This window comes from Camelus dromedarius, chromosome 12 (assembly GCF_036321535.1).
Source record: "Camelus dromedarius isolate mCamDro1 chromosome 12, mCamDro1.pat, whole genome shotgun sequence".
NCBI lineage: Eukaryota > Metazoa > Chordata > Mammalia > Artiodactyla > Camelidae > Camelus > Camelus dromedarius.
This window is the reverse complement of record NC_087447.1, coordinates 46473015-46487337: the sequence shown is the minus strand read 5'-3', so window position 1 is coordinate 46487337 and position 14323 is coordinate 46473015. Positions and strand designations below refer to the sequence as shown.

Here is a 14323-nt window from a genome sequence, read left to right as displayed (position 1 = left end):
CCCATAAATTTTGTGTGGTTGTGTTTTCATTTTCATTTGTCTCGAGGTATTTTTAAATTTCAACTTTGATTTCATCATTGAACCATTGGTTTTTTTAATAGCATGTTGTTTGATCTCTATGCTTTCCTTTTTTTCCTCCTTTGTTTCTCTGTAGTTGATTTCTAGTTTCATGGCATTGTGATCAGTAAAGATGCTTGAGATAATTTCTATCTTCTTAAAATTGTTGAGGCTTCTTTTGTGCCCAAGTACATGATCAATCCTAGAAAATGTCCCATATGCACTTGAAAAGAATGTATATCCTATTTTTGAGGGGTGTAATGCTCTGAAAATATCCACCAAATCTAATTTTTCTATTGTATTATTTAATTTCTCTGTTGCCTTATTTATTTTCTGTCTGGAAGATCTGTCTAGTGATGTTAATGCAGTGTTAAAATCTCCTACAATGATTGTATTCCCATCAATTACCCCCTTTATCTCTGTTAGTAATTGTTTTGTGTACTTAGGTGCTCCTATATTTGGTGCATATATATTAATGAGTGTAATATCCTCATCTTGTATTACTCCTTTAATCATTATAAAATGTCCTTCTTTATTTTTCTTTGTGGCCTTTGTTTTAAAGTTTATTTTGTCTGAAATCAGTACTGCTACACCTGCTTTTTTGGCTTTTCCATTTGCGTGGAATATCCTTTTCCATCCTTTCACTGTCAATCTATATGTGTCCTTCTCCCTAAAGTGGGTCTCTTGTATGCAGCATGTTGAAGGTTCTTGCTTTATTATCCAATCTGCCAACTCTATGTCTTTTGATTGGAGCATTTAGTCCATTAAAATTTACAGTAATTAATGATAGATGTGTGTTAATTGCCACTTTGAACTTATTTTTGCAGTTCCTTTCTTCTTCCTTTTGTGGTTTGGTAACTTTCCTTTGTATTATCTTGGATTTTATTTAGTTTTTGTGACTCACTTGTAAGTTTTTGGCTTGCGGTTATCCTTTTGTGTAATTCTATTAACCCATTAGTATAACTGTTTGTGTTAAACAGATAGTAATATAAGCTCAAACCCATCCTACTGAGAACAAAAAATTTTAAAAAGAAAAAAAAGTACTCTATATTTTCTTGCTTCCATCTCCCACTCTTAATGATTTAGATGTCTTCTTTTACAATTTTGTGTTTATTCTATTTGTAATTCATGATAATTATCACCTTTCCAGTTATGAGTTTCTCATTTTTGTAGCATCTTGCTTCTTTTCTATTTAGAGTAGAATATTTCTTTTAGCATGGGTTTAGTGTTGCTAAACTCTTCTAGTTTTTGCTTGTCTATGAAATCCTTTATCTCTCCTTCTATTCTAAAGGATAGCCTTGCTGGATAAAGTATCCTAGGCTGCATCTTTTTTTCACTCAGGACTTTGAATATATCTTGCCACTCCCTTCTGGCCTGTAGTGTTTGTGTAGAGAAATCAGCTGAGAGCCTTATGGGGGTTCCCTTGTAATTCACTCTTTGTTTTTCTCTTGCTGCCTTTAGGATATTTTCTTTATCCTTGGCTCTGGCCATCTTGGTTATGATATGTCTTAGTGTGGGTCTGTTTGGGTTCTTCTTGTTTGGGACCATCTGAGCTTCCTATACTTGGATATCTGATTCCTTCTTTAGGTTTAGGAAGTTTTCAGTCATGATTTCTTCAAATACCTTTTCAATCCCCTTTGTTCTTTCTTCCCCTTCTGGAACCCCTATTTTGCGTAGATTGGCATGCTTTATATTATCCCATAGGTCCCTTATATTGTTTTCATTGTTTTTTAATTTGTTTTTGTCTCAGCTGTTCTGATTGGGTGCATTCTGTTGTCCTGTCTTCTAGGTCACTTATTCGTTCCTCTGCATTATCTAGCCTGCTTTGTACATCCTTTAGATCAGCTCTCATCTCAGCAAATGAGTTTACCATTTCTACTTGGTTCTTCTTTATAGCTTCAGTTTCATTTTTGACATATATTATATCTCTAAACACTATCTCTTTTAGTTCCTTCAGTACTTTGATCACTCCTTTTCTGAAATCTTGATCTAGTAGGCCATCAATGTCTATTTCATTGTTTGTTCTTTCAGCGGATTTCTCTTGCTCTTTTAATTGGGAGTGGTTCCTCTGCTTCTTCATATTGCTTGTATCTCTCTGGCATTGTGGCTTATGGCATAGACTCTTAATTTCCACTTTTTTCCTCTTTTTTTCCCCTGACACAATAGTTTATAGATTCTCTATTAGGGTTCTCCAGAGAAACAGAACAAATAGGGTATGTGTATAGATATATAAAAGAGGAGATTTATTATGAGAATTGGCTCATGTGATTATGGAGGCCAAGAAGTCCCATGATTTGCCATCTGCAGGCTGGAGACCTAGGAGAGCCAGAGGTGTAATTCAGCCTGAGTCCGAAGGCCTGAGAACCAGGGGAGCTTATGGTGTCAGTCCAAGTCCAAAGGCCAGAGAATCGGAGGGCCAATGGCATGAGTCTGAGTCTGATTCTGAAGACCTAAGAGCCTGGAGCGCTGATGTAAAAGGGCAGAAGATGGATGTCTCAACTCAAGCTGACAAAGCAGATTTGCTGCTCTCTGCCTTTTGATTCTGATCAGGCTGGTCCTCAGCAGCATGAGGACAATTGGGTGATGCCCACTTACATTAGTGAAGATGGTCTTTACTCAGTCTACCGATTCAAGTACTAATCTCTTACAAAGACAACTTCACAGATGCATCCAGAAAGAATGTTTTACCAGCTACCTGGATATACCGTAGCCCAGTCAATTTGACACATAAAATTAACCATCACAGATTCCCTTAGGACTGTGGGGTTCAGCCCAGGGCCCCACTGAAGGATCCTGATAATTCTCACATCTACTCTAACTTGTACTTCTTCCTCAAACTTCACATCTGCATTATTCATTACCTACTGGATATGTCCATCTGAATATTTCCAAACACCTGAAAGCACTTTTATTTGCAATTATGCATTTGATCTCTTTAGTAATTCTGTGATAGTGCATTTTACAGCTGAGAAAGCTAAGACCCAGATAGGGGAACTGAATTTCATAACAAATTTGGGCAGAGGCAAGTGTAGAACCCAGACTTCCAATACTCAGTGCAGGATGCTTCCTTTGATGAAACAAGAATTTCTCTACATGAGGCCTTATGTTTAACCTTGAAGGCCTGGCTATTCAGCCTTTGGGTCTTCACTGTCCTGAAAGCAATGCCACAGCCAGCTCCCAGCATCCTGTTCGCAGGGGAGGGCCTTGGAACTCTTAGAGTCATTCTCAGGCTGGATCAGGGGATATAGGCATCTCCATGGTGAGAGATGTTTGCATGTAACAAAGCAGATATCTGCTGCGTTGAGTATGAGAAAGTAGTGTGTAGCAGAAAGACTGCAGTCAGGTAAATCTGCATTAGAATTCCAGCACTGTGACTTTTTATGGACTCTAGCACTTTTAGTGCCCCTGTGGAGCCTCAGTTTTCTGGTCTATAGAATGGGGATACCCTACCTTATGGAGTAGTTGAAGAATTTGAAATGTGAATATAAATGCCTGAAACAGTTGATATTTTCTCTCATTTCTCCTCCTTTATTATGTAGATTAAGGAGAGAGAGCTTGAAGCTGATCAGTACTGTAGACACTGGCTTACAGACAAGAGATGATCAGTAGGGACCATGGAGTAAATCAACCAGATTAGACTCATTTTCTACCCACCAAGCTTGGTAGCTCATGGAATGTGACAGACAGCATATCAGAGCTTCAGCTAGGCATTTGACAAGGCACAGGGGCCTATGAGGTGGATTCTTGTATATTTAAGTGGAGTCAAAACTGGTTGAAGAGATCCAGAGGATACTGATAGGTGGAACAGGATTACCTCAGAGGAGGGGCTGACTGATAGGTCCTATCCTTGGCCCTGGTCATTCAGTATTTTTATTCATGACTTGGATGAGAATATGAGGCAGGAAAAAATAATAGGATCTTGTTCCAAATTGATCTGAACAAAGTAGAATAAGAGGCTGAATAGAATGGATAGGTGCCTGATCTTCATGCCCACCTTAAGAACTTTGAAGGTTGGAGGTAATGGAGGAAGGTGCTGATTGCACAGAGCCTTGTTTGAACAGAATACCTTTGACTTTTGGTAGGAATGTAAAGGGGATGCTGGAGGTGAGAAACCCTTGGAAGCCAAGATGAAAAGTCCTTAACAAACAGAGGAGACAGGGAGCCTTTGGTAGAGGCTGTGTAAGAGGCAGGTGTGTTCCAGAAAGGAAGGCAGTTCACTGTGCTGCAGAGATATCTTTTCTTGGGACTTGAAGGACAAGAGAGTGAGGATTTGAGTATGGCTTGAAGTGTAGACCTGTCTGGAGGATGGCCATAGAGGACCCTCAGTTTTCTCCGTTAAGTCTGGCATAAACATGTAAAGAACACAGCTACACCTTGGATCTAGTAACTCCCTTGGATGGAAATAGAATGTGCTAATCTATCTTTGACCCCACACCATCCCCATGTCCTGCTTCTCAACCTTTCAACGAGGTGCTATGCATAGGACCTTTTTTGTCAAACTGGGCCTCAGCTTCATGCAGTAGAATTCCAGCTACATGTGTCTTTTCCTGCTGTCTAGACTCTGCCTCAACTTGGTGGCTCTGCCTGAGTCCTTTTGGATTCCCCTCAGCCCCTTGTCTTTACTGGGCACTGAAATCCTGTCAGTCCTGCCTCTTCCTCCCCAGCTGAGGTAACCTGCTGGCACAGGAAGTCATTCCCTCGTTTCTCCTCTGAGCCACAGCTGCTCTATTTCAAGTGGAGTACAACGTAGGCAGGGCTTCCAGCAGCAGCTTCTTCTCCTATAGTGAAGGTGTCTCTTTCAGTCTCCTGTGCTGTGGCCCAGAGCTCAGGTCTGGTACATTAGGAGCAGTCTCAGGCTCCAGGACTGCCCCTCTTCTGGTTGGCTCAGTTAAGAACTCAGTTAAGTCCTAAGAGGACATGGATTTTGCTCCTGTTTTCTGGTATTATTCCTTGTTTAGCTTTTCAGTTTTGCCCTGGAGGCTGAGCATTGCTTTGAACCCCAGCTGGTGGCCAGGGCCCTGGCACTTCACCAAGTTGTTGCCAGACATTGTCTGGAGGTAGATCTGCCCCTCTCTTCCTGGCACATGTAATGTGTTATATATACCAATCTCTTGATGCTACTCCCATTCCCCCTGATGTATGGGTTGTGCCACAGCCTAGAAATGCTCTCCATAGGTGAGAATTGACCTGCTCTGGATTTTATACCTTGTACATGGAATAGCCTAGTAGTCCAGGAGACCTAGCTCCTGCAGTAACCTCAATCCCACAGACAGTCCTCAAGACGTAGTGACATTGCTTCATACCCTTACCTTAGTTCTTCCTTGTACAGAATCTAAATCTCAAAAGTACTCACTTGTATGACTTCGGGTAAATCTCTTTCCCTTCTTCCTACTGTAGCACCTTAGCTTTGCTTACCCTGTAAGGCAGAAGCCTGCCTCCAGGCACATGGGCTCATCACAGCCCAGAATGGCTGGGATGTATTGAGAAGGCACCAGTTCTCTCCTCTTCGCTGCATACTACGCAAGCATGATCAGTAGGCTTCCTTATTGCTCTAAGGCCTCTCATCCTTTCCAAACTAGGCCTTAACTTAGCAGAGAAATAGGCACAGAGTGTGGCAAGTATGTGTCTAAGAAGGGAAATGAATTCCTCTTGAGTGGGAAGGCTTCATGGAGGAGGGGATACAGCGGTATCTGCAAGGCTAAGCCTGCAATGGGCAACCTGACTCACCATGACTTCCTCTCTGGCAGTGACCCGCCATAATCACCTCAAGGACTTCATGCTGGTGGTGTCTATCGTTATTGGTGTGGGCGGCTGCTGGTTTGCCTACATCCAGAACCGTTACTCCAAGGAGCACATGAAGAAGATGATGAAGGATCTGGAGGGGTTACACCGAGCTGAGCAGAGTCTGCATGACCTTCAAGAAAGGTAAGGTCCTGCCCCTTCCCCATGGCCCTGGTGCTGGCAGCTCTTGGGAGCCTCCTGTTTCCACCTGGGTTGTGGGCCACCTGGCCCCTGAGACCCTGCTGATGCAGCTGCCCAGGCTGTGTCATCCTTCCAAAACTGCAATGGAGCTTGGGTACCTGCATTCCATTGCATAGGCAAGTATTCCTCCCCAGGGCAGAAACTTATTTCTGTCTGTTCTCCTTTGGAGCTTCAGAGGGAGAAATGTGTGGAGCTGTCAGAGGTCTTGAGCTCTCTGGTTGGATGGCTTGTTAGGGATCATTCTATCCTTTGTCCTACATCTGGACTGCTTTCCTTTCCATAAAAATAGACATAATTAACTGTTCTCCAAAGAAACCTCACAAATTGGTCTTCCTAATACCTTTAGTTCTTTCTTGTACTGAATCTAAATCTCAAAAGTACTCACTTGTATGACTTTGGGTAAATCTCTTTCCCTTCTAGGACTTACTTCCTCATCAGTAATGTGAAGGGATTGACCTGCGAGGATATCAAAGCCTTCTAGCTCTAATACTCTGGGATTCTGTTTAAATAAAACATGACTTAAAAACTATTGTATAAGATCTAGTTGTGAAGAGACAGTGCCAGTCAGTCAGGTGACCTGGGTACTTCCTGACATCTAGGAACCGGGTCTGTGCGGGGAATTGTAAGGAAGTCTCTGCTCCTGGGACCATGAGGCTCACACATAAGAAGGCGCAGTGACTCGGTGTCAGCTTACGGGACGAGAACGCCAAGGACTGGAAGGGCACAGGGGCAGGAGATGGGTGGATGTGGAGTCTGAGGAGGTGGCTTTGAAAGATGGGTAGGGCAGTCCTGGTAGTTCTGGTCAAATGTATAGAGGGAGGCCAGATCCCTGGCACCTTAAGACTCATGGGGAAGTTTAGTAGGAGGCAAAAGGCAATAGCGAGTCAATGCAGGCATTTGTTTTTTCAATTTGTTTTGTTTTTGAGAAGAGGAGAGCCCTACATCAGGACTGTCTTTTAGAAAATTATTCCAGCAGCCTAAAGACTCCAACTGGGAAGTCTTTGCAGGAATCCATATAAAAGGAAATGAAGTCTGGCTCTTTTCTGTTATTTTAAAATGACAGATACTGTTTTTTTGAAGGGATAGGGAAAGGATTTCTTAAGAGCTAGGTACTGTTAAATACTTAAATGCATCATTGTTTTAAGTCACCACAACCCTGTTAGGTAGGTATTATTATTATCTCACTCTTAGAGTTGAAGACAAAGTCTCAGAGAGTGTGAATGCTTTGCTTGGGGTCACATATCAGTAAATAGTGAGCTAGGAATTTTGACACCCATAGGGTGCATCAGTAAGGGCAGCCCTAGCAGATTCATTTCCATGGGCTGGGCTTTTAGGGGGCAAGAGGAGTTTTATCTTTGAGCTGATTCCTGGCTACTTTGCTGGGCCCCTTGTTTCTGGGCCCTTTTTCAACTGGGGGCTAAATGCTGCTATGTGGGCAGTTCCCATTCTTCATTTGTCTGAAAAACATGTACTGTTTTCATTCCAAAGGCAAAGAATCTAGGCAGGAGGCATTCCAAGTTCAGGGATAAAACTAAGCTCCCAGATCTCCCTGCTCCCCAAGGCCTCCAGAGCTAAATAACCACTGTGGCACTTTGAGAAATGAATGCACACACACACCCAGAGACAGGCCTGCACACGTATATATCCTCCTCTGACATTGTCTAGAGCCTACATGCTTCCTTGTCCCTCCTCCCTTGGCAGGCCTGCTCTGCCAGCCACCATAGAGCTTTTTTACAGAGTTCCTGATATTTGGGGTGAATAAATGTAATGCCACATGTGCATTCCAGTTAGGATTGCATTGGGTTTCAAGATAATTCTTTGAGGCAGGCAGGATTTTGATTCCCACTTAAAAATGAAGAGACAGATCTCGCTTGGGGAACAGACTTGTCCATAGTCATATAGCTACTTAGAGCCAGGGCTTGCAGTCAGGCTGCCTAATTTTCTTACTTGTAATGGTAATTGATAGCTGCCTTCAAGATGCTTAGTCTTCTGTGGAGGAGATGGAGTGGGGCAAGGCTTGATTGTACATTTATTTGCTCATTTCTGCACCCAATAGTATTTATTGATCTTTATCTGCATTAGATCCTGTTAGGACTGTGAAAGTGGGTAGTTTTGGTTTTATTTTAAAGGAGCTCCCTATTGCGTGGGGAAGACAGACATATCAAAGGCTTTTCAGAAGAGGCTGTTTTCAGAGAGGATAATATTTCAGTGGTGAATTGAATTCCTAATGGTATAATTTCTAGCAATTGGGTCATGGAAGAATACAATAGAGGAAGATAGTCAGCAAGGGAAGGAGGCTGAGGCTGAAAATGGCGCCTCTGATTTGTTTTTAGCTGTGCATGTAGCGCCACCTGCTGTGTATCTTGAGGAGGTTCAACTCCCTTTCACTCCAGGGGCAAAGTGGGCAGAAGACTACAATTTGTCAGCAGGAAACTTGCAGCCTAGACGTTTTACCCCTTCCCTCCCTGCTTTTCCCACCACATCTTTTGAGGCTTTAGTCACTGACAAATATGTACTTGGTTTTTTCAGAGATTAAGTTCCATTTCTGCCCCTTCTGTTTCACCTGCTTGATTTACTCAGTAGTCAGTGCTCTTCTCTGTGGGCCCTTCTTGTTCTGTAGCCTGTCCTTCCTGTTCTGTACCTCAAGTCTAAGCCATATATTGCTTGTCTTCTTAATCATCCTTTTACCCTCCTATCCTGGTCCCCCAGTAACTCGGTGGTTCCTACTGAGGTAGGAAGACCTGACAGTGGCTAAATCCTTTCTCCTAGAGGGTTTAGCCAAACTCTTACTCCTTCTGGGTTTAGCTTATGCCTCACCTTCTCTGACTCCTTTCAGGTAGAGTTGATCACTCCATCCTTTTTGGCCTACCCAACACCTTGTATATCTGTTATAGAACTTACACACTGTGTATAGCTATCTGTTACTTGTCTGTATTGGACTAGATCATGAGTACCTCAGTGACAGGGACAGTTTTCTCACTCATCTCCATATATCTAGGCCTCAGCACAGGGCTCAGCATTTGGTAGACACCTGAAAGTACTTGGTGAATGAATGGATGAATGAATGAATTAACATAGATAGCTATGTGGAGGAAAGAAGGGAGGAAGGAGGAAGCTTGTTTGGACGGATGGAGGGTTTTGTCAGTGAACAGAGGGAATGTGTGGGTGAGTACAAGGGTATATCTTCATTATAACTGATGCCCTTGAGATCTGACCCACCATGGAAGATACTTTGGAAGGGAACTCAGGGCCAGGGGCAGCAGGGGGCTCTCCCAAACCCTGTCTACCCGCTTTGGCATGAATTTCATTTTCTGTGCTTCTGAGAACAGGTACTCAGAAGTCCAAGAGGTACAGATCAATAGTTTCTTTCTTATCTTCCTTTCATCTCTCCACTACCACCACCCTTTTCCATATCTCAGCCATCAGGCTTTCTCTGGGTCTTTGGTCTAGCTTACAGGGTATTCTACATTTATTGCACCTTACAGATACCTTGGTATCAGGGGAATAACTATGGGATTTGTGGTCATACAGATTGGAATTCTGGTCTCGGTTCTACCTGCAGTTACTTCCCCTCTCTAAGCCTTCATGTCCATACCTGTGCCAGGCTGACAATGATACAATATTGCATCATCTATCTGCAGGGAGGACACATGTGAAATACTTTGTAAACTAGTAGTTGTTATGTTCTTAGTATGTGAGACACCTTAGAAGGGAGGACTTAGATACCTGGGAATCTAGTTTCACAGCCTCGATTACTGGCAGCCAAATGATGGCCAACATAAGAGTTATGGTAATGATTGTGGTTTCTGTTGGCCCTGAGCTAACTCAGAGCCAGTCAGCAGAGTAGGGAGAATACATTCTGAGTGCTGCAGCCCTCATTTTCCTCTTCAATACCATGAGTCATGGCGTGTTGGCTGGTGCCCCCTTGCCTGGCCTTCTTCAGCTCCCTGCATCACCCCCCAGGCTGCACAAAGCCCAGGAGGAGCACCGCACAGTGGAGGTGGAGAAGGTACACCTGGAGAAGAAGCTGCGTGATGAGATCAACCTTGCCAAGCAGGAAGCTCAGCGGCTGAAGGAGCTGCGGGAGGGTACTGAGAATGAGCGGAGCCGCCAAAAATATGCTGAGGAGGAGTTGGAGCAGGTAGGAGAGTCTACAAATTCCTGGACACCTCGAGGGGTTGGGGTAAAAGGGCAGGGGCCAAAGATCTGGGTGCAAAGTTTCATTTATGAGGACTGAATATGGCTCAAAGAATACCTACAAGATTCTCTAGACTCTTACCAATGAGTAGTGGAAAGTTGCAACAGTGAATAAGGGGTGAAAGCAGTTATTCTGTCCCATTTTTATTGAGGTATTTACATAAATTGTACAAATCATAAGTATATAGCTGGCAATGTTTTAGATACGCATGTGCCTGTGTAACCACCATCTACATCAAGATGTAGAATCTTTTAAGCAACTGGAAGTCTCACTTTTACCTCTCCTGTTCTCCCTGTCAATATTCTACCCAAAAGGTAACTATAGTCATAAGCTCTAAACCAGATTAGTTTCACCTGATTTTGAACTTCATATAAATAGCGCTATACAGTATGTATTCTTTTGTTCCTTTCACTCATCATTATGTCTTGAGAGTCATCTGTGTTATTGCATGTAGTGATAGTTGGTTTATTTTCATTGCTGGGTATTAATCCATTGTATGAGTGTACTATAAATTATTTATCCATTCTCCTGTTGACAGACAATTGGGTTATTTGCAGTTTTTTTTTTTGCCTTTTATCAATAATATTGTTTATGAACCATCTTTGTGGGTATAAGCACTTATTTCTGTTGGATATTTAATATGCCATTTATATGCTTAGCTTTATCAGAAACTGTCAGTTTTCCAAAATGGTTGTACCAATCTATACTGCCACCAGCAACAGTGTGAGAGTTCTAGTTGACCTACAACCTTGCTATCTTTAGGCATTTTCACTTTATACATTCTGGTAGGGATGTAGTGGTATCTCAGTGATTTTAATTTTAATCTTCCTGTTGATCAATAATATTTAACACCTTTTCATAAATTTATTGACTGCTTTATTTAGGACTCTTTTCTCATTTTAAAAATTGGATTATCTTTTAAAAAATTGATTTGTAAGAGTTTTTAAGTATATTCTGGATGTAAGTCTTTTTGTGAATATATATACATATATATTGCAAATATTTTCTCTCAGACTGTGGTTTGCTTTTTTCTCTCTTAATATTGTCTTTTAATGAACGGAAGTTCTTGATTTTAATGAAGTCCAATAAATTAGTTGTTGTTTATTTTTTAATGGTGCTTTTTGTAGCCTGTTTAAGAAATCTTTTCCTACCCTCAAGATTTTTTCTTACATTTTCTTCTAGAAGCTTTATTGTTTTACTTTTCATATTTAGGGATATAGTTTATTTCAAACGAATTTTTGTGTATAAGATGAGGTAAGAGGTCAAAGTTTTTTTCCTAGGTAGATAGTTTATTCTGTCCTGTGGTCTATTTGTGTATACTTACCCCACATTATCTTACAACAAGTCTTGATACCTGGCAGTGTTAAGTTCTCCAGCTTTATTCTTCTGCAAGATGGCTTTTGCATTTCTGTGTTAGCTTGTCATTCCATTACAGTATGCTTTGTTGGGATTGTTACTGTTTTTGCATTGAATCTATAGATTAATGTGGGGGAAAATTGACATTTTAACCAAATAATTTTTCCAATTCATGGGCATTGTTTATCCTGTCACCATTTAGGTCTTTTAAAATTTCCCTCAGCAGTGTTTTGTAGTTTTCAGTGTAGAAGTCTTGCACTTGAAAAAAATTTTTTGTAAACTTGCTCTTATTTTTCTAGCTGCTTGAGGTGGAAGATTAGGTTATAGATTTTAAACTTTTAATCTTTTCTAAAACATGCATTTAGAACTATAAATTCCCATGTCAGCACTGCTTTATCTGCATTTACTAAGTTTTGATATTTCATATTTTCATTATCTTTCAGTTCAAAAGATTTTCTAATCTATATTGAGATTTCCTTTTTGGCCTATGGTTATTTAGAAGTTTGTTGCCTGATTTTCGAACACTTGAGCACTTTTCTGTTTTTCTCATTGATTCCTAGTTTAATTTTGCTGTGGTCAAAGAATATATGCTGTATGGCTTCAAATGTGTTGAGACTTGGTTGATGTAAAAAGACCACACAATACAATTGATAGGCAAAGAGTGTCAGACTGAATAAAAAACAAAACCCAACTATATGCTGTTTCCAAGAGATACACTTTAAATATAAGGATACAAATGGTTAAAAGAAAGGATGAAGAAAGATATATGGTAAACACAAAGCAAAATAAAGCAGGGGTAGCAAATTAATATCAAAGTAGACTTTAGAGAAAGAAGTATTAGGAGAGACAAAAATGGACATTTCATTTATGATAAATGTGTAACTTCAACAGTAATGTATAACAACAGTAATGTATAACTTGGATCACCTAATAATATAGCATGTGTATGCTATTATACATATCAAAAAGTGATTACATATTGATTATATATTAATATATCTTGATTATATAATTAACGTACGGATTATATATTAGCATGTATTATATATTAATATATAATCAGTATATATAAGTTATATATAGATTACATATTGATATATATCAAAAATTGAAAAAACTAAAAGGATAACGGACAGTTCACAAATTTATAGATTTTAACATACCTCTTTCAATAATAAGCAGCCAAGGATATCAGTAAGGATATAAAAAATTTAAACATGATTAATCAATTTGACCCATTGATGCATATAGAGCATTTTACCTAACAACTGCAGAATACACATTCTCTTTAGTGTTCACATATTGCTTCTGGTCCATTCTCTCCTCTCCTTCTTGGAATCCAGTATTTATGTTAGACCTCTTAACTCTATTTCACATGTCTCTTATGCTTAGCTCTGTTCTTGTTTCTCTCTGTGCTTTGGTTTGGTTGTTTTATATTGCTGTGTCTTTGACTTCCCCAATCCTGTATTCTGCTGTGAACATTGTGCTGTTTAGCCCATCCATTGGAACTTACTTTCAGATAATGTATTTTTCTAGGATGCCCATTTTACTTTTGTATGGATTCTTGTTCCCTGTCCTGAATTTCCATGTTTTCATGTATTGTATCCATATTTTCTTGTGTTTTCTTTAACATTTCAATCATAGCTGTTTTAAAGTCCTTGTCTGTTAACTAACATCTGGATACTTTATGGGACTGCTTATTTTTCCTATTGATTATTGGTTATATTTTCCTGCCTCATGTCTAGTAATGTCTAGTAATTAATTTTTATTAAATGCTGGACAGTGTATTTCCCCCATTCCATTTTGTAATTATTTCTCTCATTGCACAGTTTTTGAGCCTGTTAGGCCAGCCCTTTCTTGTGCCTCCTGACTGTCACACTTCCCTCTACTTGTTCTCTCTTCTCTTTTCTCTCTCCATTCTCCCCTTCTGAGCTGATTCCATACCTCTAACTGCTTTTAATGTAGAACTGGATCCTATATTTTCAGACTTATATTAGTATATTAGTCTCTAAGGTATTTGTTCCGCATTTTAAATCTGTAAAGCCAGCAGTGGGTCATTTTATAGTTTCTTTTTCAAGGAACAAACCCAAATGAGTCTTGATCCTCTCATAGGCTCTCAGAGGAATGAAGGTGTTCAGTCCTTAGCCAAGGCCCTCCCAGTTCATCTTAGGCTGAGGGGAGGACCTCAGGCCTGCTATGGGATACTTCCCCATTGCCTGAAGTTGGGACGAGACTGCTCTCAATTTCTTTTCTCTTTGATTCTGACCAGCTGAAAGTCAGTGTCCTGATGGGGGAGTTGAGGATCACTTGACTGGATGAGATAGCAAGGAATCCAGTGTATATAGTGGATTCTGTATATACTTCAGACCTTTGATGTTTAGGTGCTTTGTGGCTGCTTCATTATATGCTCCTTGCTGAGAAATCAGTGAGGAAATGTCTGCTTACACATTGGTCCTTCTGTATCTCAGCCCTTGTTGGCAATGCCCATGTTTGGTGTAAGCTTGCTTGTTGTCTTCTTGCCTTGTAGAGTGCTCTTCACAGCCTACCTGTCCTGCTGAATGGGAGAGTCATAAACAAAGTCTCTGGGCTAGCAGAGACTTTGGAGGGCATTCAGGCCAATCACCCTCTAGAGTAGCAATCATTTTTAAGCTCTTTACATGAGCTCTTTTCATACCTCCCATAATGGGGAGCTTACCTCTCTCCTGAGATCACCCCTTCACTTACAGTTTG

At 40.6% G+C, this 14323-nt stretch overlaps 1 protein-coding gene across 4 annotated transcripts in view; it reads left to right on the top strand.

Annotated features, from left to right (window-relative positions):
- The window catches only part of STIM1 (stromal interaction molecule 1), a 169725-nt gene that overhangs the window by 144116 nt on the left and 11286 nt on the right, over positions 1 to 14323 (top strand). For all 4 annotated transcript variants that reach the window (XM_031460206.2, XM_010988888.3, XM_031460207.2 and 1 more), the window contains 2 exons: positions 5805 to 5982; positions 10003 to 10180. In XM_031460206.2, the coding sequence (XP_031316066.1) occupies positions 5805 to 5982; positions 10003 to 10180 (356 nt within the window). The remainder of the gene's footprint in view (positions 1 to 5804; positions 5983 to 10002; positions 10181 to 14323) is intronic.